This window comes from Cervus canadensis, chromosome 4, assembly GCF_019320065.1.
Source record: "Cervus canadensis isolate Bull #8, Minnesota chromosome 4, ASM1932006v1, whole genome shotgun sequence".
Taxonomy (NCBI): Eukaryota; Metazoa; Chordata; class Mammalia; order Artiodactyla; family Cervidae; genus Cervus; species Cervus canadensis.
In genome coordinates, this window is record NC_057389.1 from 84,316,384 (window position 1) to 84,340,863 (window position 24,480).

Below are 24,480 nucleotides of genomic sequence, written 5' to 3' on the forward strand. Positions count from 1 at the left end.
TTTTTAAATGTAGAAATTATATAATACTTTTCAATTAAAAAATTCTCCTAAGTTCTTAAAATGAAAAATCATTGCTTTTACAATAAAGGTCGGTGGGGCGGGGGGTGGGAGATGCTACTAAAACATTTCTAAAAAGAATGATAGTGAACACTAAGGCAATGACATGGGGAAACTGAGATAAGGGCACAAACATCTGAGAGAAAGAACCTAGAGATATCATTAACTGATTAAACCTTGAGTGTGCACATATGTTCTATCAGCACCATCACGAAAGACAGGCAAACTCAATACTGTCATCCTCATTTTTAGAGGTAAAGCAACCAAAGCATAAACAGTTCAGATAAAATGTCCCAATTGCATAGTAAATGAAAGAAGAATTCAGACAGATGGCTCATCTAAATAACAGACTATTTTTACTTGTCTTAATTACCCATCCTATTCACTGAATATTACTCCCAATCACCTCTATGCTATTTCCAAATATCAAGTACATCCTCCCCAAAGATTAAAGTTTTGAAATCACTGGGAATATTTGAAGATATTTAAATGTGTTGTGAGCTCTAAGAGCAATACCCAAAGGAGTTTCAATAATGTTATTACCGTTATAGAAGTGCTCTTTTAACATTAAAAAAAAAAAAAAAAACTTTTCAAGTTAAGAGTGTGCTTCTCATCTTTATACAAAGCAATGTACATGAAAAGACTGAAAATATTTCATAAGAACAAATCATTTTTTTCAATCATTCTAGGCACTCACTTAGTATCTTTCAAACACATGTAAAATTTTTAATGCTCATAAAATCTGACGTACAGGTTTGGATTAATGATACTTAAGAAAACTACCGTAACAAAACATTCCATACATCTTTAAGAATTTTTGACCTTCAGCACTCTAGCAAGAAAAAGTTGATAGTTGGCAAATGAAAAAAGAAACTGTCAGAAGGAGGAGCTAAGATGGCTGAGGAATAGGACGGGGAGACCACTTTCTCCCCTATAAATTCATCGAAACAACATTTGAACGCTGAGCAAACTTCACAAAACAACTTCTGACCACTAGCAGAAGACATCAGGCACCCAGAAAAGCAGCACATCGTCTTTGAAAAGAGGTAGGACAAAAGATAAAAGATAAAAAGAGAGACAAAAGAGCTAGGGACTTTTGGACAGACTTTTGGACTCTGTGGGAGAAGGCGAGGGTGGGATGTTTTGAGAGAACAGCATCGAAACATGTTTATTATCTAGGGTGAAACAGATCACCAGCCCAGGTTGGATGCATGAGACCAGTGCTCGGGCCTGGTGCACTGGGAAGACCCAGAGGCATCGGGTGGAGAGGGAGGTGGGAGGGGGGATCGGGATGGGGAATACATGTAAATCCATGGCTGATTCATGTCAATGTATGGCAAAAACCACTACAATATTGTAAAGTAATTAGCCTACAACTAATAAAAATAAATGGAAAAAAAATTAAAAACTAAAAAAAAAAAGGGAAAAAGAAACTGTCAATTTCCACCACTATCTTAAATAATGATTCTGGGACTCACATGGTGGTCCAGTGGCTGAAACCTCCATGCTCCCAATGCAAGGGGCCCAAGTTCAATCCTTGGTTGGGTAACTAGATCCCCCATGCCACAAGTAAAACTGAACATGCATGTGCCACAACTAAGACCTGGTGTAGTCAAATAAATAAATTAAATATTTTTTTAAAAAAAATGATATCTCCTGATCTCTCTGAACTGCTGATAATACCCACAAAAGAAATAAAGATCCTATGGTAGTCATTAGACCAATTATCTACTGTATCAATACTGATAAAGATATCTGCTACTAAAACTTATACCCATCCTTATCTAACTATTCCAAAATAGAAGGAGGAACACTGCCAAATTCACTGTAGTAAGCTACAATCACACTGCTATCAAAATCAGCCAAATACACTACAAGAAAAGAAAATTACAGGCCAATATCTTTGATGAATACAGATGTTAAAACCCTCAAAAAATATTAGCAAATCAAATCCAAAAATATATAAAAAGGATCATATAGAACGATGAAGCTGGATTCATTTTAGGTAAAAAGGATCATATAGAACGATGAAGCTGGATTCATTTTAGGGTTTCAAGGATAGTTCAACATACACGAATCAATCACTGTGATATACCACACTAAACAAAAGGAGAGGAAAAAAACCACATGACGGAAAAAAAAAAGCATTTGACAAAATTCAATGTCTCTTCATGAAAAAGCTCTCACCAAAGAGGGTAGAGAGAGAACACAGTTCAACATAAAAAGAGTCATTTATGACAAATCCATCACACTCAACAGTGAAAAGCTGAAAATCTTCCCACTAAATTAAGGAATAATATGAGGATGCCCACTCACCACTTCTGGACAACACACTATTGGAAGTCCCTGTCATAGAAATAAGACAAGAAAAAAAATAAAAGGTATCCAAACTGGAAGGGAAGAGGTAAAACTGTTACTATTTTCAGATGACATGATACTTTCTATAAAGAGCCCTAAATTATTCACGCACAAACCCTTTTAGAGCTAATAAATATATCTGGCAAGGTAGTAGTATACAAGATTAAAATACAGATATCAGTTTTATTTCTTTACACTAGCAATGAAATATCAAAGAAAAAGGAAAAAAATTCCTGTTTAAAATTATGCTAGAAAAGCAAAATACCTAAGAATAAATTTAACCAAGGAAGTGAATGACCTGTATATTGATAACTATAAAACACTGATAAAGGAAAAGGAAGATGATGCAAAGCAGTGGAAAGATAGCTCATGCTCTTAGACTGGAAGAACTAATATTGTTAAAATGGCAGTCTACAGATTTAATGTAATCTCTAACAAAATACATAGGAAATTCTTCATAGAATTAGGGGAAAAATCCTAAAATTCATATGGAACCACAAAAGACCCAGAAAAGTTCTATCCAAGAATATACAAAATGTCATTAGTAGTTCCATAACTGAGTGATGGGACTAATCAATTTTTAATTTTTCAAAAATAGGTAAGAATCATTTGTGTAATAAGTCCAAACTTAATTACAACTTGAATTAGCTAAAGTTAATTAGTGACAGGGAAAGTTACTAAATAACAAGTGGGAATTCCCTGGCAGTCCAGTGGTTAAGACTGGACACTTTCACTGCCAAGGCCCCAAGTTCAATATCTGATCTGCAAACTAAATGGTATAGCCAAAAAAACAAAACAAAACAAACCATTAAATAATAAAAACAGGAAATGAACTTTATGTAATAAAAAATTTGAGGACTACTTCATATGTTATTGTTTGTTGTCAGAATGTGCTCAATCAAAGAAATGAGGCAAATAATAACTAAATCCTTATAGCTGCTCAAATTTAACATTCTAACACAAACAACTCCCTAAATAATCCTCCTTATTTCTAAGATGGAATGAATTTGTTTCTGACAACCAAAAGAATATATACCCTTGGGAATTTTGATACCCTAAATCTCTAGGCTGTTTTTATATTTTGAGGGATCAAGTTTCCTTTGAAAACTTATAAAACATACCTGGATTTATTCTTTCTTAAATTATCCTTATTTCTTAATTTAACTATTGTGTTAGTCAAAAAGTTTGTTCAAGTTTTTCCTGTAAGACCATATGGGAAATCCAGATAAAACTTTTTGGCCAAACCAATACTTTTCAATCTGAAAAGTGGCATCTATCATTTCAATATTAAAGACTTGAAAAGATTTTCTGGTTTTATGGAAGTTGTTTATTTTATCATCTTTCAGTATTTGCCTGTGAAAACATACCTTTAACACTTGCATACATTTCTGTACTAGCATACAGTAGCATAACTGCCCCACACCTGAAGGGAAGAATTGACGTATTTTTTATTTCTTTTGTATGCCTTAGGGCATAAAAGAAAAAAAAGCTCCCAAACGAGTCTATTTTCTGAGTTTTTGGGCACACATGCACTCAGGGCATACTATTCAAGCAACAAAAAGGTAAGAAAATCCACAAGCATGTCTAAAAAGATACATTAAAAAAAATTCTTTTACACCATTTAAACAAAAACAAATACCCCATTGGTAACAGTATTTCTATTAAAGTCAACACAGCAGAAACATTTTTAAAAATTATATAGATATCTTTACGTGCCCCCAAACTTTTATGTGTAGAGCCCCAACTGTTTATTACCAAAAATATATGCTGATATTACCTAAAATATGTGTGTTCATACTATATATGAACATTAAGGAATATCAATGAAATGTTCCAAAATATACTCACAGAAAGATAGCTGTTAATGTCCACATCATCAGTAATAGTCTGGCGTTCTCCTTTGCAATTAATTTTCCGAAACCTTCTTCGAGACTGTCTGGCAGGAATTTCTCTTTGTAGAATATTATCTTCATTATCTTTGGAATTCTCTACCTGAAACACATGTTCACATTCCTGATTAAACATCCAATTTTTCCATATTGCTGACAGTCTGTGTAGTTTTAACAGGCTCATAAGGAGGCTTCATTTACTTCAAGCAAGAAACTGCCTCAAGAAAATAGTCTGTATAGGACAATGCTCATGAGTACAAAAAGATTAAAGGTGACATTATAAAGATCTGGAGACCACAGCTTCCTCCCAGGAAATAGTCTTTCTTGCTTACATGAGCATACATCCTCCTAAGTAAGTCACTTACCAGAAATGAAGGCTGTTAACTGCACCTACACATTCAATAATCTCAACATCTGAGCTAGTCTAATTACAAACTGCCTCGTTATACACATATTTAGCAAACAACTATGGTTATGCCTTCAGTGAACTGCTAACCAATGAAACAAAAATGCTTTATGTGTTATTCTTTGATGTCCATCTTAATGTGTGAAAACAGTCAAGAGTAAATAAGGTTGGCATCTTCTAAGGAGGAAGGGAAATTAACATTTACTGAGGGCTTTAGGCCAGCATGCATATACATTATACTAAACAGTTTACACAACAGCCCTGTAATCAGGTATTACTATTTCCAATTTAAGGTGAACAAGGGAAAATCCAAAAAGACCAATGACTTCCCAGTCTCATAACAGTGATACTTATTAAAGGTGATCTAGAACGCAAGCCTGTTTTCAAAACTTATGCCACTGATACAAGACTACATTGCCAAGGGAGGGGAGGAGGGGAAGGAGAGAAATAGGTGAGGGATATTAACAACTACAAACACCCAGCTGTAAACTAATGACTCGTGGATGTGAAACGCACAGGGTGAAGAATATAGTCAATAAATATGTAATAACACTGTATGGTGACAGGTGGTAATAGGACTTACTGTGGTGATTATTTTAAAATGTACAGAAATACCAAATCACTACTTTGGGTAAGAGAACTAACCTAACACTTAGGTTAGTTCAACTTAAGTGTTTTAGGTTGATTATACTTCAAAAACAAACAAACTCACAGTAAAACAGATCAGATTTGTCGTTCCTAGAGACGAGGGCTGAGGGGAGAAGAACAGAACTGGAGGAATCCACCTTCCTAAATTCAGACTATACTACAAAGCTACAGTCAACAAAACAGTATGGTACTGGCACAAAAATAGAAAAATAGAGCAAATGGAACAAAACAGAAAGCATGGAGATAAATCCTTACACCTATGGACACTTTAACTTTGACAAAAGAGGCAAAAATATACCATGGAGAAAAGAGTTTCTTCAACAAGTGGTGTGGTTTTCCAAAAACTGATGAACTATGTATAAAAGAATGAAATTAGAACACTTTCTAACACCATACACAAAAATAAACTCTAAATGGGTTAAAGACCTAAATGTAAGACTAGAAGCTATAAAACTCTTAGAAGAAAACATAGGCAGAACATTCTCTGACATAAATCACAGCAAGATCCTCTATGACCCATAACCCACAGTAATGGAAATAAAAACAAATAAATGGGACCTAATTAAGCTTAACAGATTTTGCACAACAAAGGAAACTATAAGTAAGGTGAAAAGATGGCACTCAGAATGGGAGAAAATAACAACAATGGGAACATCTGCAAATAATTAATCTCCAAAATATGCAAGCAGTTTATGCAGCTGAGTAACAGAAAAACAAACAAGCCAATCAAAAAAGTGGGCAGAAGACCTAAACAGACACTTATCCAAAGAAGACATACAGATGGCCAATAAACAAATGAAAAGATGCTCAACATCGCTTATTATCAGAGAAATGCAAATCAAAACCACAGTGAGGAATCATCTCACACTGGTCAGAATGGCCATTATCAAAAAGTCTACAAACAATAAATGCTGGAGAGGCTGTAGAGAAAAGGGAACTCTCTTACACTGCTGGTGGGAATGCAAACTGATAAAACCACTATGCAGAACAGTATGAAGTTTCCTTAAAAAAACTAGGAATAAAACTACCACACGACTCAGCAATCCCACTACTGGGCACATACCCTGAGGAAACCAGAATGGGAAAAGACATACCACATGTATCCCAATGTTCACTGCAGCACTATTTACAATAGCGAGGATATGAAAGCAACCTAGATGTCTACTAGCAGATGAATGGGTAAGGAAGTTGTCATACATACACAAAATGGAATATTACTCAAAAGGATGAGAATGCAAAAGGAATATTACTCAAAAGCTATAAAAAGGAACACATTTGAGTCAGATTTAATGAGGCAGATAAATCTAGAGACTATTAAACAAAGTGAAGCAAGTCAGAAAGAGAAAGACAAATACTGTAAATTAAGGCATATATATGGAATCGAGAAAGATGGTACCAATGATCCTACATGCAGAGCAGCAAAGGAAACACAGATATAGAGAACAGATCTTTGGACTCGGTGGGAGAAGAAGAAGGTGGGATGATCTGAGAGAATAGCACTGAAACATATGTTACCATATGTAAAACAGACAACCAGTGTGAGTTTGATGTATGATGCAGGGCACCCAAAGCCAGTGCTCTGTGACAACCTAGAGGGACAGGTTGGGGGGAGGTGGAAGGGACACATGTATAACTATGGCTGATTCATACTGATGTATGACAAAAACCATCACAATATTTTAATTATTCTCTAATTAAAATAAATAGATTTAAAAAAAGAAAAAAAAGGAGGAACCTCCAGTTATAAGACAAATAAGTACTAGGGATGTAATGTCAACATGATAAATAAACACTATCGTACACAACTGAGTGACACACATGTTATATATGAAAGCTGTCAAGAATAAATCCTAAGCATTCTCATCACAAGAAAAACATTTTTTTCTATTTCTTTAACTTTCTATCTACACGAGATAATGGTTGGTCACTAAATTTATTGTGCTTTATCACTTCATGAGGTAAGTCAAATAATTATGCCTTAAATTTATACCGTGCTGTATGTAAATTGTATAAATTTATATACATACAATAAATAAAACTGGAAGGATAATAAATATTTATTATTATCCCATAAAACTGGAAGAAAAAGACTACCTTGCCTATCTACTAAAAATTACAAATTACACCGTAATTTTAAAAAATCACTTTTACAGAGGCATACTGACATGTTCTAAAGTAGACTTATAATTAACCTCACATTCAATAAATAACAAATAACAATTTCAGCTTTTTCGCACAATTACTTCTCCTGCTAATGTTTTATCACTTGCTGATATCAAAATTTTCCTAGTCATTCAAGAATGAAATTTCAACATTTCCAACTCCTCTGCTTGTCTTCCAAATCTTATCTTCAATCATTTCTTCAAAACTGTCAAATGATTTTTTAGAAATTCCTTTCATGATGCCTTTTTTTTCATTCCCACTACCATCATTCCTTAGTCAAGCCTTAATCACTTCAGTCCTAAACTTACTGCTTCTGTCATGATCTTCTCCAATTCCATCTGGCACGGTCAGGTAAATCACCTAGATAAAACACTATGTCATCCACTGTTCAAAATGCTACAATGGACCTCTAATGGATACCAAATAAATTTTACACTATTACATTTGATATCCCAAGCCACATTTGCTCCATTGCTGAAATATTTTTAGCACTTTATCTTACACAAGGAAGTCTGGAGAAACTGCTCCCACATCCTCCTCCCCACAAAAAATCCTCTCACATAAAAGCTCCAATGAGATATGCAAAACTTCCTGATGATTTCTCAGAAAAAACCGATGTCTGAACTGTTCTGCTTCCAGTGTGAGTGTTCAGGGGTAAGCAGCAGTCAGGTCACTGTGACTGTTCACGGTTCCCGACTCTGGCCCTCTGGTGTGAAGACCTGGCTCACTTGAAAAGACCCTGATGCTGGGAAAGATTAAAGGTGGGAGGAGAAGGGGACGGCAGAGAATGAGATGGTTGGACAGCATCACCGACTTGATGGACATGAGTTTGAATAAATCCCGGGAGTCGATGACAGAGAGGGAGGCCTGGCATGCTGCAGTCCACGGGATCGCAAAGAGTCGGACATGACTGAGCGACTGAACTGAACTGATACATAAGTAACTTACATTCTGCTAAGCAACTTTACCTATGTCAATTTCTGTTATCCTATCCATTTTATCTTCATATGCTGAAATACTACCGATCATGTAAGAACATCACAATTGCCATCTCTTCAATAACCACAGGAGACATTCCTCTGACTGGTTTACTATGTGTACACAACCCAGAGTTCTCATAAATAGGACTGCTTTCAGGTCTTTGCATTCATTTGTATTATTTCTGCCTGAAAGTCATTCCTCCTCTGCTAAAATCTTGGCAAGCTATATATACCTTGTAACCCAGTTCAACTAACCCTACCTCTGCCCCAAGAAGGCACCACCCCTTCTGCAGCACTAAGTATATCAGCTGTAATTATAGATAAGCCCACCTCACTACAAGTTCCCTAGTATAAGAACTGCATTATATTTATATTCATCTTTGCTCACTTATTAAAAATGTTTCCCAAAATGGGCATTAAATTCTTTCTTTCTCCCTAAAGATTTTAAGCCCTTTCAAGTATGCGTAAGATACTCAACAAATATACAGGCAGGCAGAATAACTTACTGAATATTACTTTTCTGAAAGATATAATCCAGAAGACACAGGGGTTGGCAGTCTAATTCAAAACTACAGAATTTTGTACAGGTAGCAAATACATGTCACCTCTTTGAGATTCAATTCCTCTTCTAAAAAATGATCTTATCTACTAAATCACTACACTAGGCCAAGTATCAGAAACTATAAGTTATATCCTTTAAGGCTCACAACATAGCTACTCTTTCTGTTAACAGATGGTATAGAGCCTCATAAAACTTTTTATTTCACACAAATGGATGAGTAACAATTCAAAAAACTAAGTGTGACTAAAAAGTTCATTGCCTTCATACCATTCTATCCCACAGGATATGCTAGATTATTTAGGTGAAATTCCAATATAATGATTCATAGATCTTTTAATATCTACCACGTATCCAGCAAAAACAGTGACTTAAATGATAAAGGATTTTCAAGACAGAAATAGTAGTAAATTAAAACTAGGAAAGGAGTTTCTAAGCCTCAAAAATATGGGGGAAAAGTACCAAATGAAGAGAAAGCAGCAAACAATGTATAAAAGAGTAAACTCTCGCTGAATACAACTGAAACGTGAGATTAGGTTTAAAAAGTGAAATCTCGTAAACACATACTGAAATGGCACAAAAGTAGGAATCCAAATGCAAAGAATGAAGTGAAGGCAAAATGCCAGGAAGTAGGCTAGTGACAAAGACCCAACCTACCAAATGATTTCTCAACTTTAAAGGCAAGACTTTCCACTTTGATGGTTAGAGAATCCACTAAAGACAGGGAATACATAAGAGACTCACTCATCTCCAAGAGCGACATCCTCACTGCAAGGTTTAAGTCTATCCTGCAGAAGGGAGAGGAAGAAAAACTGCTTGGCACTGAGAAAAGACCTGCTGAGGGTGGGGGAAATTCAAGACAGAGGCCATCCTTAACGCAGGTCTGTAGTTTTAATTCATTACACTTTAAGTGTATAAGAAAACTCAAAGAATTTTAGGACAAAAAACATACATACATGCAAGAGACAAAAATAAATCTAAAACCTCTTTGCAAGAATGCAACTTTAACCCAAACCTCAAAGAATCCCCACACCTAAAAGTTCAAGACACATGAAGTGACAAATAACTGCCCCGCATGAAAACCCCAAAACTAAAAACAGAAAGAAAGAAAAAAAAAAAACCAACCTCAACTACAACAAAACCTAAGAGACACGATGAACAACTATGGACAGAAAAGGTAGCAGAATCACATCTGCAAATATTCCAATATATTGGAAGTATCAGAAAATATAAAGCTATGATAAAGAAAAAAACTTTAAACAAACAAAAAAAAACTTGAAAATGAGCCAGAGATTATAAATAGCAACCAAACAGATAAAGACCAGAAAAAAAAAGAAAAAAATCCTCCCCAAGTGCCCTCCCTCCCCACCGCCAGGCTAGCAAATAGTGAGTAACAAGAAATAGCCGTCTACATTAGAAAGAAGGATGAGAACATGGAGATATATCCTGTCTGAAACACAAGGGCACAGAGAAGGCCTAAAAGTGAGGGTGGAACAGGAACACCCAGAAAAGTTTTTCAAAAAACCAGTCTCCGCCCTGAACACAAAAGCAACAGTAGAGAAAATTGAAACTACTGACCTAGCTCACTTCTATCAGAAGAGATGTGTTCCTCTCCAGGCCTAAACACTATCTACCTTCTGTCTTTACTGCCCTAATACACAATATTTGGTATCAAATACTAAACAGTAACTCACATAAAAATAAAAATAATTTTTAAAAAAATACTCAGTCCACTGACAAGAGACAAAGCAATCAACAGAGCAATCGATGAAAATTAAGAAAGACCCAGATCAACATCAGACAGAATTTAAAACTATAATAAACATGGTAATGGTTCAGCAGAAAATGTGGACCATATAACTAGACAGATGGAACAGACATAAGAAAGGTATTAGAGCAAAATGAAAGTGTCAGAAACAAAAACGTGGTACTAAAGATGAAGAATGCCTTTGATCACTAGACCTGATGCAATGAAGTCAACAGAAACTACCCAAAGTGAAAGAGAGAAAGTAAAAAAGAAAAATGAAGCAGAATAGGTGTTTAGATAGTCAGATACTTATAGGAGCCAATTTTATGAGCCCAGTTCATAACATCCTTCATGAAGAGCGGCAGATAGTCTGCTCCTCATGACTAGCAGAAAGCTTCTACACAAAAACACATGCTTGACTGCATGTATTCTCCCTTCACCCAAATCACAAACATACTGACCTTCCTCCCTGCCTCTTTGGAGCAGTTTCTTAGAGCTACCTGAGGTGCTATCTCCCGGGTTATAGTCCTCACTTTGTCCAAATAAAACTTAACTCGAAACTCTCACATTGTGTGTTTTTTAAGTCAACATTAAGAACTAACTAAACAGAGAATTAGTGAATTAGGAAAACAGAGCTAAAAAATAGTAGTGTGGAGTACAAAGTCAGAATGAGATGGAAAAGAAGAAAAAAATCTTAATATAGAGAATTAGCTGAAAATACTTAACACATTTAAACCAAGTTCAAGAAGGTGATAACAGAAAAATGAAGATGATGTCCAAAGAGAAAATAACTGAGATTATTTTTACTAAGCTATTCTAAAATGTCCAAGAAAGGGACTTCCCGGTGGTTCAGTGGTTGAGAATCCACCTTCGAGCACAGGGATGTGGGTTTAGTCACTGGTTAGGGAATTAAGACCACATGCTCTGGGGTAACTAAGACCACATGCTCTGGAGCCAGTGCTCCTTAACTACAGAAGCCCCTGTGCCACGACAATGACCTAGCACAGCCAAAGTAAAACACAAAACAGCCCAAAACTCTCCAGCAAATCTGAAGCAGTATATTTAGGTTAGGTAGTTAGAATAGGAAACAGGAGTCCAAAATGGTGGTGGCTAAAAGACAGGGAAGGGAAAAGCCTGCAAAAATAGAACAAAGGAAGGTGTGAGGACCTCAGGTAGAACAAACAGCACTCCTGGCTAGCCCAATTTACATCGGGCAGGCCCAGGGGGAGGAAAAAACATAAAACGAGGAGCCAAAGGGCTCTCGATCTCTTTCTCTCTCCTGCGCGCTGGTTCGCGTCTTTGGCTCGACATGCCCTCACGCCTGGAGGATGGATTCTCCTGTTATTTTCTAAGTAAAATAGAGCTGTAACACTGATTTGTCTAAGAGCTATAACACGGTCTGTTCGAGACCTGAGAGCTATAACGTGGTCTGTACAAGACCCAAGAGCTGTGACGCACCAAGGGCTTTAATGTCCGTCACTTCAAATCTTTGTTGTGACGAGACAGAACCGAGGAGAATACACTCGCTGACACTTAGAAACTACAACTGCAAATTCACACAGAAAAGATAAACAGATTTTCAGTGCAGCCAGAAGAGAAACAAAGATCAGCTATAAAGGAAAAGCGATTAAAAGAATAACTGACCTCTCAAAAAACAGTGGATACCAGAAAACAGTATACATTGACTATTGATAAAAAAATGATTATTCTCCTAAAAGTGCATTCATAGCAAAATAATCCTTAAGAATAATACAAAATAAAGCTATTTTCAGGCAAAAGAAAGAAAAAGAAAAAAACAATATACCCAGCTGAAATGTTTACCAACAAAATCCCTTTCTTAAAGAAAAATTTAAAGGATGTGCCTCAAGATGTAACACAAATGGTACCATAAGTAAGTATTTCTCAAATTCAAGAAATAACTAAAAGCAAAGAAACGTTAAATACATGGTTAAACTGAGCAAACAAAGACTGCATAAAATAATACTATAAGACAAAACTTGTGAAATCAGTAAGTATTACTAAAACACTGGTCAAAAGCAGTTACGTTTTGTTAATAGTCACCAGTAATAACCTTTTATCAACTCTGCTAACTTATTAACTTTAGTTATTTTTAAGTAGCCTAGAATTAGCATGAAAAGAATAGACCAAATACACTATCTAACGGAGTATTGGGGGAGGGAGTTAAGAGTGGAAAAAAGAACATACTATCTTATATAGAGAGCAAAAATAATAAGAGAAAAAAACAGAATATATACAAATGACATAATGTGGTAAAAGTAAACCCAAACCTGTCAGCAATCACAATGGATGTAAATGTAAGAATCTTTTCAGGTTAAAAAAATAAATCTTCCATCAAATGCAGAAAAAGAGTTAACAGCCTTCAAGTAGTAAGGCCCACAGAACTGTTGTTCAGTTGCTAATACGTGTCCAACACTATGCAACCCATGGACTGTAGCTCGCCAGGCTCCTCTTGTCCACGGGGTTTTCCAGACAAGAATACTGCAGTGTGTTGCCATTTTTTTCTCCAGTAGATCTTCCCGACCAAGGGATCTAACCAAAGTCTCCTGCATTAGCAGACAGATTCTTTACCACTAAGCCACCTCTGAAGCCCCAAGGCCCACAGAATCTGGATACATAAATGAAAAGAGAGTCCTAGAAATTAAATCACAAGGTAACATCTCACTACAAAATAATGAAAACAAGAATCCTAAATTCAGTTATCAAGTTAAGCCTAGAAGAACAGAAAAAATATAACAAATAGCTCTGGTCAAGCCTTTATTGGTTATGTAAGGGGCTTTCCTGGGCAGTGGTAAAGAATCCACTTGCCAATGCAGAAGATGCAGATTTGATCTCCCAGTCAGCAAGACCCCCTGGACACGGAAATGGCAATTCACTTCAGTATTCTTGCCTGGGAGATCCCATGGGCAGAGGAGCCTGGCAGAGTGCAGTCCATGGGATCACAGAATCAGACACAACTTTAACAACTAAGCACAGCACATTCCCCATCACTAAAAACAGACTCCTAAATGTTGAAAATAGTGCTACCATTAACAGTCATGGCCTGTGTTATGGGATTTGTGTCTGTTAAATTACACCACAGCCTTTAAGTAGTACAAAGGGTAGTTTACTATTATAAAAATCTATTAATAATCATATTAAGAGATCAAAGGAGAAAAAAGCACAGATCACTGTAACAAATGTAGAAAAAAAGGTTTTAATCAATTTCAACATCCCCTCTTGCTAAAAGCTGCCCTGGTGGCTCAGACAGTAAAGAATCTGCCTGCAAAGTGGGAGACCCAGGTTCGATCCCTGGACTGGGAAGATCCCCTGGAGAAGGGCATGGCAACCCATTCCAGTATTCTTGCCTGGAGAATTCTATGGACAGAAGAGCCTGGCCGGCTACAGTCCAAGAGGTCAAAGCCAGACACCACTGAGCGACTAACACTCACTTTCTGCTAAAAAAATTTTAACACTATTTTTTGATAGTCAAGCTATCCCTTTTAAGTTACAAACTTCTGACGAATTCTCCATAGTTTTTTGGTATTTCTTTGCTTTCTGACACTAACTGCTAGCCTAATACATTTCCTACTTCACATGGGATATAATCTATTATTTCCTTGGTGGCTTAGCTGGTAAAGAATCTGCCTGCAATGTGGGAAACTTGGGTTTGATTTCTGGTTTGGGAAGATCCCTTGGAGAAGGGAAAGGCTACCCACTCCAGTATTCTGGACTGGAGAATTCCATGGACTGTATAGTCCATGGGGTCGCAAAGTCGGACACGACTGAACAACCTTCACTTTCACTCTATCATTTTAGTGGGGAAATAACATTTACTGATCATAATCTGGAATCGCTCTTATAGCCACAAAGAATTACTAAAACTACTTTTCAATGAACAGCCCTAAGAAACACACTTTTTCATAAAGTGAACCAACTTGGGAAATAATTTTAAGACAAATGATGGTACATTCTATTCAAATTTTGCCCTTTGGCTTTACTTAGTCATTGGGGGAAAATGACTCTGAAAGATCATAATATATATGTTATTAACTGTATTATATTAATTACAATTTGTAAATTTAATTACATCCAATTAAATGTTATCTTAATGACAAATCATTTCTCTTCATACTATACACATGTATGTTGTATTTACATATGTAATAGCTTCAACCATATTAACATTACCATCAATTTCCTGATACTACATAATCTTGGTTCCCAATGATGTATGTATAGATCATTTATAAATTTATGTATATATTAGCTATAATTATATGTGACATACACATAATCATGTGTGTCTCTACAGACACATATAAAAATATTCTATAATATTGCCCTTACTACTAAAAATTAAACTACTGACTCCTTCTCTCCTCATGGATACCCCATTAAAAAGACATGGACAAAATACTGTCTTTTTTTTTACTTCATAGTTTTTTTATTATAATACTGTCTTTTAAAGTCAGCAGACTACATCATGCAAAATGACAGGCTGGATGAAGCAAAGCTAGAATCAAGATTGCCAGGAGAAATATCAATAACCTCAGATACGCAGATGATACCACCCTTATGGCAGAAAGTGAAGAGGAACTAAAAAGCCTCTTGGTGAAGGTAAAAGAGGAGTAAAAAGCTGGCTTAAAACTCAACATTCAAAAAACAGAGATCACGGCATCTGGTCCCATCACTTCATGGCAAACAGATGGGGAATAAATGGAAACAATGACAGACTTTTATTTTCTTGGGCTCCAAAATCACTGCAGATGGTGACTGCAGCCATGAAATTAGAAGATGTTTGCTCCTCGGAAGAAAAACTGTAACAAACCTAGACAGCATCCTAAAAAGCAAAGACATCACTTTGCCCACAAAGGTCCATATATTCGAAGCTATGGTTTTTCCAGTAGTCATGTACAGATGTGAGAACTGGACCATAAAGAAGGCTGAGCACTGAAGAATTGATGCTTTCGGTGTTGGAGAAGACTCTTGAGAGTCCCTTGAACTGCAAGGAGATCAAACTAGTCAATCCTAAAGGAAATTAAACTGAATATTCATTGAAAGGACTGAAGCTGAAGTGCCAATGCTTTGGCCACTGGACACGAAGACCCAACCCATTGGAACAGACTGATGCTGGGAAAGACTGAGGGCAGGATGAGGAGATGACCAGATGAGAGGGCTGGATGGCATCATCGACTCAATGGACGCGAGTCTGAGCAAATTCCAGGAGTGACTGAAACACAGGGAAGCCTGGCATGCTGCAGTCCATGGGGTTGCAAAGAGTCAGACATAACTGAGCAACTGAACAACAACAAAGTCACCAGAAATAAAAATTCCCGGTAGAATTAAGCCAACTATTTTACATATATTAAATTCACTTGGTTTTTTAAAGAGTACATTTTTTTCTTTTTTCTGAATTATTATAACTATTTTTAAAACTTACTAGGTTCCATGAAAGAGCTCATCTTTCTCAGGTTTGTTCAAGCCCTTGCTTTTTTATTGTTCCAAACGCATTAGGCACAAAACAACTACCATTCTGATGGTAGTTTTCATTAGAATCTAATTAAATTTATAAGATAATCTAAGGAAAATACCTTTATGAATGATAAAGGTCCTCCTTATCTGAGGACGTGGCATCTCATTTTTTATTCAAGTTGAATTTTTTGGTTTTTGAGAGTATTTAAAAGCAAAGTCTTTGAAAATTTGTTTGGTTTATGCTAAAGTACTATATATGCATGCATGTGTGCGTGCAAAGTCACTGCAGTTGTGTCTGACTCTACAACCCTACGGACTGTAGCCCACCAGGCTCCACTGTCCATGAGATTCTACAGGCAAGAATACTGGAGTGGGTTGCCATGCCCCACTCCAGGTATCTTCCAGACCCAAAGATTGAACGTGTCTCTTTTATCTCCTGCACTGGCAGGCAGGTTCTTTACCACTAGTGCCACCTGGGAAGCTCAGGATTAAATACAATCATTGTAGAAACTATTACCTGACATAAACATTGGGGTGGCCAAAAAGTTCGAGTTTTTCTGTAAGACATTATGGGAACATTACGGGAAAACCCAGACAAACTTTTTGGTCAACCCAATTTTATGTCAGGTCAGTTTCTTAATCTCCATAAGACAATCTGCTGGGATTTTCATGGGGATTATATTGAATTTTATATCAATATGGAGACAATTTATATCATAAAAATTGATTCTTTCAATTAATTCAGAGCTAAGGAAGAGCCCAAATTTTTTTTATGGTTTTCTGTATAGAGATCTCCTATACTTTGGTTAGATTTATTCTGATGTATATGGATGTTTTAACATAAGTGCTTACTAAATTGTTTTTCTAATATTTTATTACTCATAAATACAAATAGAATTGATTTCTATTTGTATGAACAAGTACTGAAAGACCTTGCTGAAATGATTATTAATTCCTAGAGTTCACAAGCAGTTTTCTATTTTCTATATGCAAATCACATCATTTGTGACAGTTTTATATTTTCATGTCATATCTTTTTCCTCTCGCCTAAATGCACTCTTACAAGGTTTTTTAGACATTGGATTTGGAATTGGTGAGCTCTAACATATTCCCAAGTGCCAGGAGAAGGTTTTGAATGTTTACTGCAGGGTTTGTGCGGATACTTTTAATAAGGTTCTGAATGTTTCCCTCTTTCCCTATCTTGCTACGTTTTAAAAGTCCTCATGAATGAACTTTGAGTATTATCAAGTGATTTTTCTTTGTATCAATAGAGATGATCATCTCACTCTTTTCCCTAAAGATAGTAATATAATGAATCACACTGATTTTCAAATACTATATCAATCCCACAACTCTGGAAATAAATTCAACTTTGCCAGATATGTACATATATATGTATCACTAGGATTTCATTTTCTAACATTTGAAGATTTTAAAATATACTTTCATTAAAAAAAAAAAATGACCTGTAATACCCCTTCTGAGTAACATTGCTAGGTTTTGCTTTCAAAATTAAACTGGGCTCTTACACAATGTTATATGTCACCAATATTTCAATTTAAAAAAATTAAACTAGGCTAAGGAAACATATTCAATTTTTCTCTGTTTTCTGTTAGACTTTATGTGTAATTTCTTCTTTAAATGTTTAGAAAATTTATCAGTGAAACCATGTGGGTCAGAATTTCTAAATGAGAAGGTCTTTAATTTCAGGTTCATTTTCTTCCTAGATATTGGATTATGCAGATTTTCTATTTCTGTAAGGGTGTGTGCCAGTTTTGTTAAGCTGTGTACCTTGAGGAATTTGACTCTAAAATTTCAAATTTATTTGCTTAAAATATTCATAATATCCTTTCTTTTACTTTTTTTTTTTAAGTTCATTAGATCCATAGCACAATTTTTTTTTTATTCCTGACACTGGTTATGTAATATCTGTTTTGTTCTTTATTTTTGACAGGGACTTATCAATTTTATTATTCTTTTTGGAGAACTAACATGCCTTTGCTGATTCTTAAGTCTGATTGACAGGTCATTGATATTAATATTTATCTTTATTATTTCTTTGCTTCTCATTTATGTATAGAGAGCATTTATGTATAGTTTGCTGCTCTAATTTCCTGATGTGAAAACTCATGTAATGTCAGCCTTTCATCCTCATAGTATTAAGGTTTAAATGCTGCCTTTCTTGCTCAGCAAGGAAGATATAAGCTGAATTCCACGTTTTGATATGTCATCTTCATTTAGCTAAAAATATTTTCTCATTTTCACAGCGATTCTTCTTTGACAAGTGATTTAATGTACACTCCTAAATTTCAAAAGTTGTATTCTGTTGCAGTTCTGTTTTTGTAATTGTTTTTTAAGTTAATTCCATGGTGGTCAAAAACTATAAATTGTAAAATTTAAAATCTTTTTTGAGCTTGATGTTCCACCTATGGTCAACTTTTAAAAATATTCCATGTATACTTGAAAAGCAGATGTATTCTATATAACTATTATGCAGAGCGTTGTTTCCCTAAACTTCATGAACCAACCTCTGCTAGCTTCAAACATATCTTCTGCAGCTTTCTCACTTCTTCTAGCTAAAAGAAGAATTCACAGAATTAAAGACAGCTCGGACCTTGCACTAGATTATGTTTTGGCTTAAAGGAATGTCATAGTTGGTTTGATATTCTCTACAGGCCATTAAAACTTTCACCTTATAAGCAATAAGGCAGCTTCATTTTCTTACCATTCATATGTTCACTGTAAAGATTTTTCATTTCCTTTGAAAACTTGTCCTTTGCCATCACAACTTGGCTAGGTGTTTGGCACCAGAAGCCTAGCTTTCAGCCTATCTTAACTTTCAACATGCCCTCCTCACTAAGCTTTAATCATTTCCAGCTTTTGATTTAATGTGAGAGATGTACAACTGTTCCTTTCACTTGAGCACTTAGACGCCATAGTAGGGTTGCTAACTGACCTAATTTCAATATTGTTGTGTCTTAGGGAAGAGGGAAGCCTGAGGATAGGAAGAGAGATGGGGGAACAGTCAGTTTGGTAGAGCAGTCAAAACACAACATTTATCGACCATCTTTTATGGCTGTGGTTCGTGGTGCCCCAAAACAATCATAATAGTAACATCAAAGATCAATGATCACAGATCACTGTAACATACATAATAATAAAAAATGGCACCAATGGACTAGCTTGATGTAGGGTTGCCACAAACCTTCAATTAAAAAAAAAATTATTAGGGATGTACAATTGAAAAAAAAAAAAGCATACCTGTAGGCAACACACGTTTGAAAGCAAAAAGTGTTAGTTATTCAGTCATGTCTGACTCTTTGCAACCCCATGGACTGTAGCCCACCAGGCTCCTCTGTCCACAGGATTTTCCATGCAAGAATACTGGAGTGGGTTGCTATTTCCTTCTCCACAGGATCTTCCCAACCCAGGGATTGAACCCAGGTCTTCTGCATTGCAGGCAGATTCTGTACTCTCTGAGCTACCAGGGAAGCCCAACACACATTTACATGCACCCAAATATTTATTCTGTCCGCTGTCCTTTGTTCCATATCTCTGTGCTTCCATCTGAGATTCTCTTCTGCCTGAAAAATTTTCTTTTAGTAAAATGAGTTCTGGTCTACTAATGAAACATTTTCTTAGCATCTATGTGAAAATGTTTAAATTCTGTAACTAATGAAGGTAAAATTACTGCTGTATTTTACCATTGCTCCTTTAGAAGTGTTTTTTTTTTTTCTCTTTCTAGCTTTATGACTTTCTCTTTACTTTTGGTTTCAATAGTTTTGCTACGATGTGCTTATGCATAAGTTTGTATTATCCTGTTAGAGTTTATGTTTATCCTGTAGAGCTTTAAAATCTGTAAAATGACATCTTTTTGGTTTTGGAAAAATTTCTTACTTATAATAATATGGTTATTCCCACCTGTCCTCTATGACTCCAATTATATAAGGATATGACCTTTTCACTCTGAGTCTCTCAAGGAAATAGAAATAAAAATGAAAACAAACAACTGGGACCTAATCAAACAAGCTTTTGCACAGCAAAGAAAACCATAAACAAAACAAAAAGACAACCTATAGAATGGGAGAAAATATTTGCAAATGATGTGACCAACAAGGGCTTAATTTCCAAAATATACAAACAGGTCATACAACTTGACAACAAAACAACAACCCAACAGAAAAAAGATCTGGAGACATTTCTCCAAAGAAGACATACAGATGGCCAACAAGCATGTGAAAAGATGCTCAACGCTACTAATTATTACAGAAACACAAATCAAAACTACAATGAGGTGTCATCTCAGAACGGTCAAATACATCTACAAATAAATGGTGGAGAGGGTGTTGAGAAAAGCGAACCCTCCTACACTACTCCGGCAAACAGTACAGATGTTCGTCAGAAAACTAAAAACAGCATTACATTATGATCCAGCATTCCCACTCATGGGTATCTAGCCAGACAAAACTATAATTTGAAGGATACATGCGTCCCCCTGTGTTCATAGCAATACTATCTACAATAGCCAAAACATGGAAGCAATCTAAATGTCCATCAATGAATGAATAAAGATGTGGTACATATACACAATAGAATACTTACACAGTCATAAAGAGTAAAATAATGCCATTTGCAGTAACATGGATACAACAGAAGATTATCATACTAAGTGAAGTCAGTAAGAAAAAGACAAATACCATATGATATCACTTACATACAGAACCTAAACTATGACACAAATAAACTTATCTACGAAACAGAAACAAAACCACAGATAAAGAATAGACTGGTGGTTGCCAAGGGGGAGAGCAATGGGAGAGGGATTAATTGGAGTTTGGGATTAGCAGATACAAACTGGTACATGTAGAATGGGTAAGCAACAAGGTCCTACTGTATGGCACAGAGAACTGTATTTAATATTCTACAATAAACCATAATGGAAAATAACATGAAAAAGAATGTATATATGTATAACTGTGTCACTGTGTTATACACCACTAATTGTAAAATCAACTATATTTCACTGTTTTAAAAAATTAGTCCAGAAAATAAAATGAGGGAAAAAAAAAAAACCAACAATTTTTTCACTCTATTGCCTATCTCCTATATTCCATTATATTTTATTTTTCCTTGGACCTGTACACAGTGGACCCTTCAGCATTGTGGGGCATAGTAGCACCTGACCCTCCATGCAGTTTAAAATCTGTTTATAACTTTACAGCTGGTCCTCTGTATCCTTAGCTCTGACATCCACAGATTCAACCAACTGTGGATCATGTAGTACTGTAGTATGCACAAAATAAAAATATACATGTTGACAAAGATGCCACAAAAAAAGAAAACTACAGGCCAATATCACTGATGAACATAGATGCAAAAATCCTTAACAAAATTCTAGCAAACAGAATCCAACAACATATTAAAAAAATCATACACCACGACCAAGTGGGCTTTATCCCAGGAATGCAAGGATTCTTCAATATCCGCAAATCAATCTTTCAATGTAATACACCACATTAACAAATTGAAAGATAAAAACCATATGATTATCTAATAGATGCAGAGAAAGCCTTTGACAAAATTCAACACTCATTTATGATTAAAAACTCTCCAAAAAGCCAGGAATAGAAGGAACATACCTCAACATAATAAAAGCTATTTATGACAAACCCACAGCAAGCATCACCCTCAATGGTGAAAAATTGAAGGCATTTCCCCTGAAATCAGGAACAAGACAAGGGTGCCCACTCTCACCACTACTGTTCAACATAGTGTTGGAAGTTTTGGCCACAGCAAATCAGAGCAGAAAAAGAAGTAAAAGGAATCCAGATAGGAAAAGAAGAAGTGAAACTCTCACTGTTTGCAGATGACATGATCCTCTACATAGAAAACCCTAAAGACTCTACCAGAAAATTACTAGAGCTAATCAATGAATATAGTAAAGTTGCAGGATATAAAATTAACACACAGAAATCCCTTGCATTCCTATACACTAACAATGAGAAAACAGAAAGAGAAATTAAGGAAACAATACCATTCACCATTGCAAAAAAAGAATAAAATACTTAGGAGTATATCTACCTAAAGAAACAAAAGACCTATACATAGAAAACTATAAAACACTGATGAAAGAAATCAAAGAGGACACAAACAGATGGAAAAACATACCGTGTTCATGGATTGGAAGAATCAATATTGTAAAAATGGCTTTCTACCAAAGCAATCTATAGAATTTCAATGCAATCCCTATCAAGCTACCAACGGTTTAATTTTTCACAGAAAATAGACCAAAGAATTTCACAATTTGTATGGAAATACAAAAAACCTCGAATAGCCCAAAGTAATTTTGAAAAAAAAGAAGAATGGAACTGGAGGCGAATCAAACCTGGCCTGACATTCAAACTATACTACAAAGCCACAGTCATGCAAGACAGTGTGGTACTGGCACAAAGACAGAAATATAGACCAATGGAACAGAATAGAAAGCCCAGAGATAAATCCACGAACCTATGGACACCTTATCTTTGACAAAGGAAGCAAGGATATACAATGGAAAAAAGACAACCTCTTTAACAAGTGGTGCTGGGAAAACTGGTCAACCACTTGTAAAAGAATGAAACAAGAACACTTTCTAACACCATACACAAAAATAAACTCAAAATGGATTAAAGATCTAAATGTAAGACCAGAAACTATAAAACTCCTAGAGGAGAACATAGGCAAAACACTCTCCGACATAAATCACAGCAAGATCCTCTATGACCCACCTCCCAGAATATTGGAAATAAAAGCAACACTAAACAAATGGGATCTAATGAAACTTAAAAGCTTTTGCACTACAAAAGAAACTATAAGGTGAAAAGACAGCCCTCAGATTGGGAGAAAATAATAGCAAATGAAGAAACAGACAAAGGATTAATCTCAAAAATATACAAGCAACTCCCCCAGCTCAATTCCAGAAAAATAAATGACCCAATAAAAAAATGGGCCAAAGATCTAAACAGACATTTCTCCAAAGAAGACATACAGATGGCTAACAAACACATGAAAAAGTGCTCAACATCACTCATTATCAGAGAAATGCAAATCAAAACCACAATGAGGTACCATTACACGCCAGTCAGGATGGCTGCTATCCAAAAGTCTACAAGCAATAAATGATGGAGAGGGTGTGGAGAAAAGGGAACCCTCTTACACTGTTGGTGGGAATGCAAACTAGTACAGCCGCTATGGAAAACAGTGTGGAGATTTCTTAAAAAAATGGAAATAGAACTGCCATATGACCCAGCAATCCCACTTCTGGGCATACACACCGAGGAAACCAGACCTGAAAGAGACACGTGCACCCCTTTGTTCATCGCAGCACTGTTTATAATAGCAGGACATGGAAGCAACCTAGATGCCCATCAGCAGACGAATGGATAAGGAAGCTGTGGTACATATACACCATGGAATATTACTCAGCCATTAAAAAGAATTCATTTGAATCAGTCCTAATGAGATGGATGAAACTGGAGCCCCTTATACAGAGTGAAGTAAGCCAGAAAGATAAAGAACATTACAGCATACTAACACATATATATGGAATTTAGAAAGATGGTAATGATAACCCTATATGCAAAACAGAAAAAGAGACACAGAAATACAGAACAGACTTTTGAACTCTGTGGGAGAAGGTGAGGGTGGGATGTTTCAAAAGAACAGCATGTATACTATCTATGGTGAAACAGATCACCAGCCCAGGTGGGATGCATGAGACAAGTGCTCCGGCCTGGTGCACTGGGAAGACCCAGAGGAATCGGGTGGAGAGGGAGATGGGAGGGGGGATCAGGATGGGGAATAAGTGTAAATCTATGGCTGATTCATAGCAATGTATGACAAAACCCACTGAAATGTTGTGAAGTAATTAGCCTCCAACTAATAAAAAAATTAAAAAAAAAAATATATACATGTAAGTGGACCTGTCCAGTTCAAACCACTATTGTTTAAAGAGGCGACTCTTCTCTTCTTCCTGCTTATCATTCAATTCCCTAAGTCTCTAGTCAGCTAAGTTTTACCTTCTCTTTAACCTAGATGAGATTTTATTTTCAGTTATGTTTCAAGTTGTAGAGTTTGGGATTAATTTTTTCATTTTATATTTTCTAATCTTCTGCTAAAATGTCCATATGTTATCTCCAATATTTGGATCTCCTGAGAGTTGG

General features: G+C 35.8%; 1 protein-coding gene across 3 annotated transcripts in view; it reads right to left on the bottom strand.

Moving 5' to 3' along the window:
* Nucleotides 1-24,480, bottom strand: part of RAPGEF6 (Rap guanine nucleotide exchange factor 6) — a 236,880-nt gene that overhangs the window by 141,521 nt on the left and 70,879 nt on the right. For all 3 annotated transcript variants that reach the window (XM_043465975.1, XM_043465974.1, XM_043465976.1), the window contains exon 6: nucleotides 4,264-4,407. In XM_043465975.1, coding sequence (XP_043321910.1) covers nucleotides 4,264-4,407 — 144 coding nt within the window. The remainder of the gene's footprint in view (nucleotides 1-4,263; nucleotides 4,408-24,480) is intronic.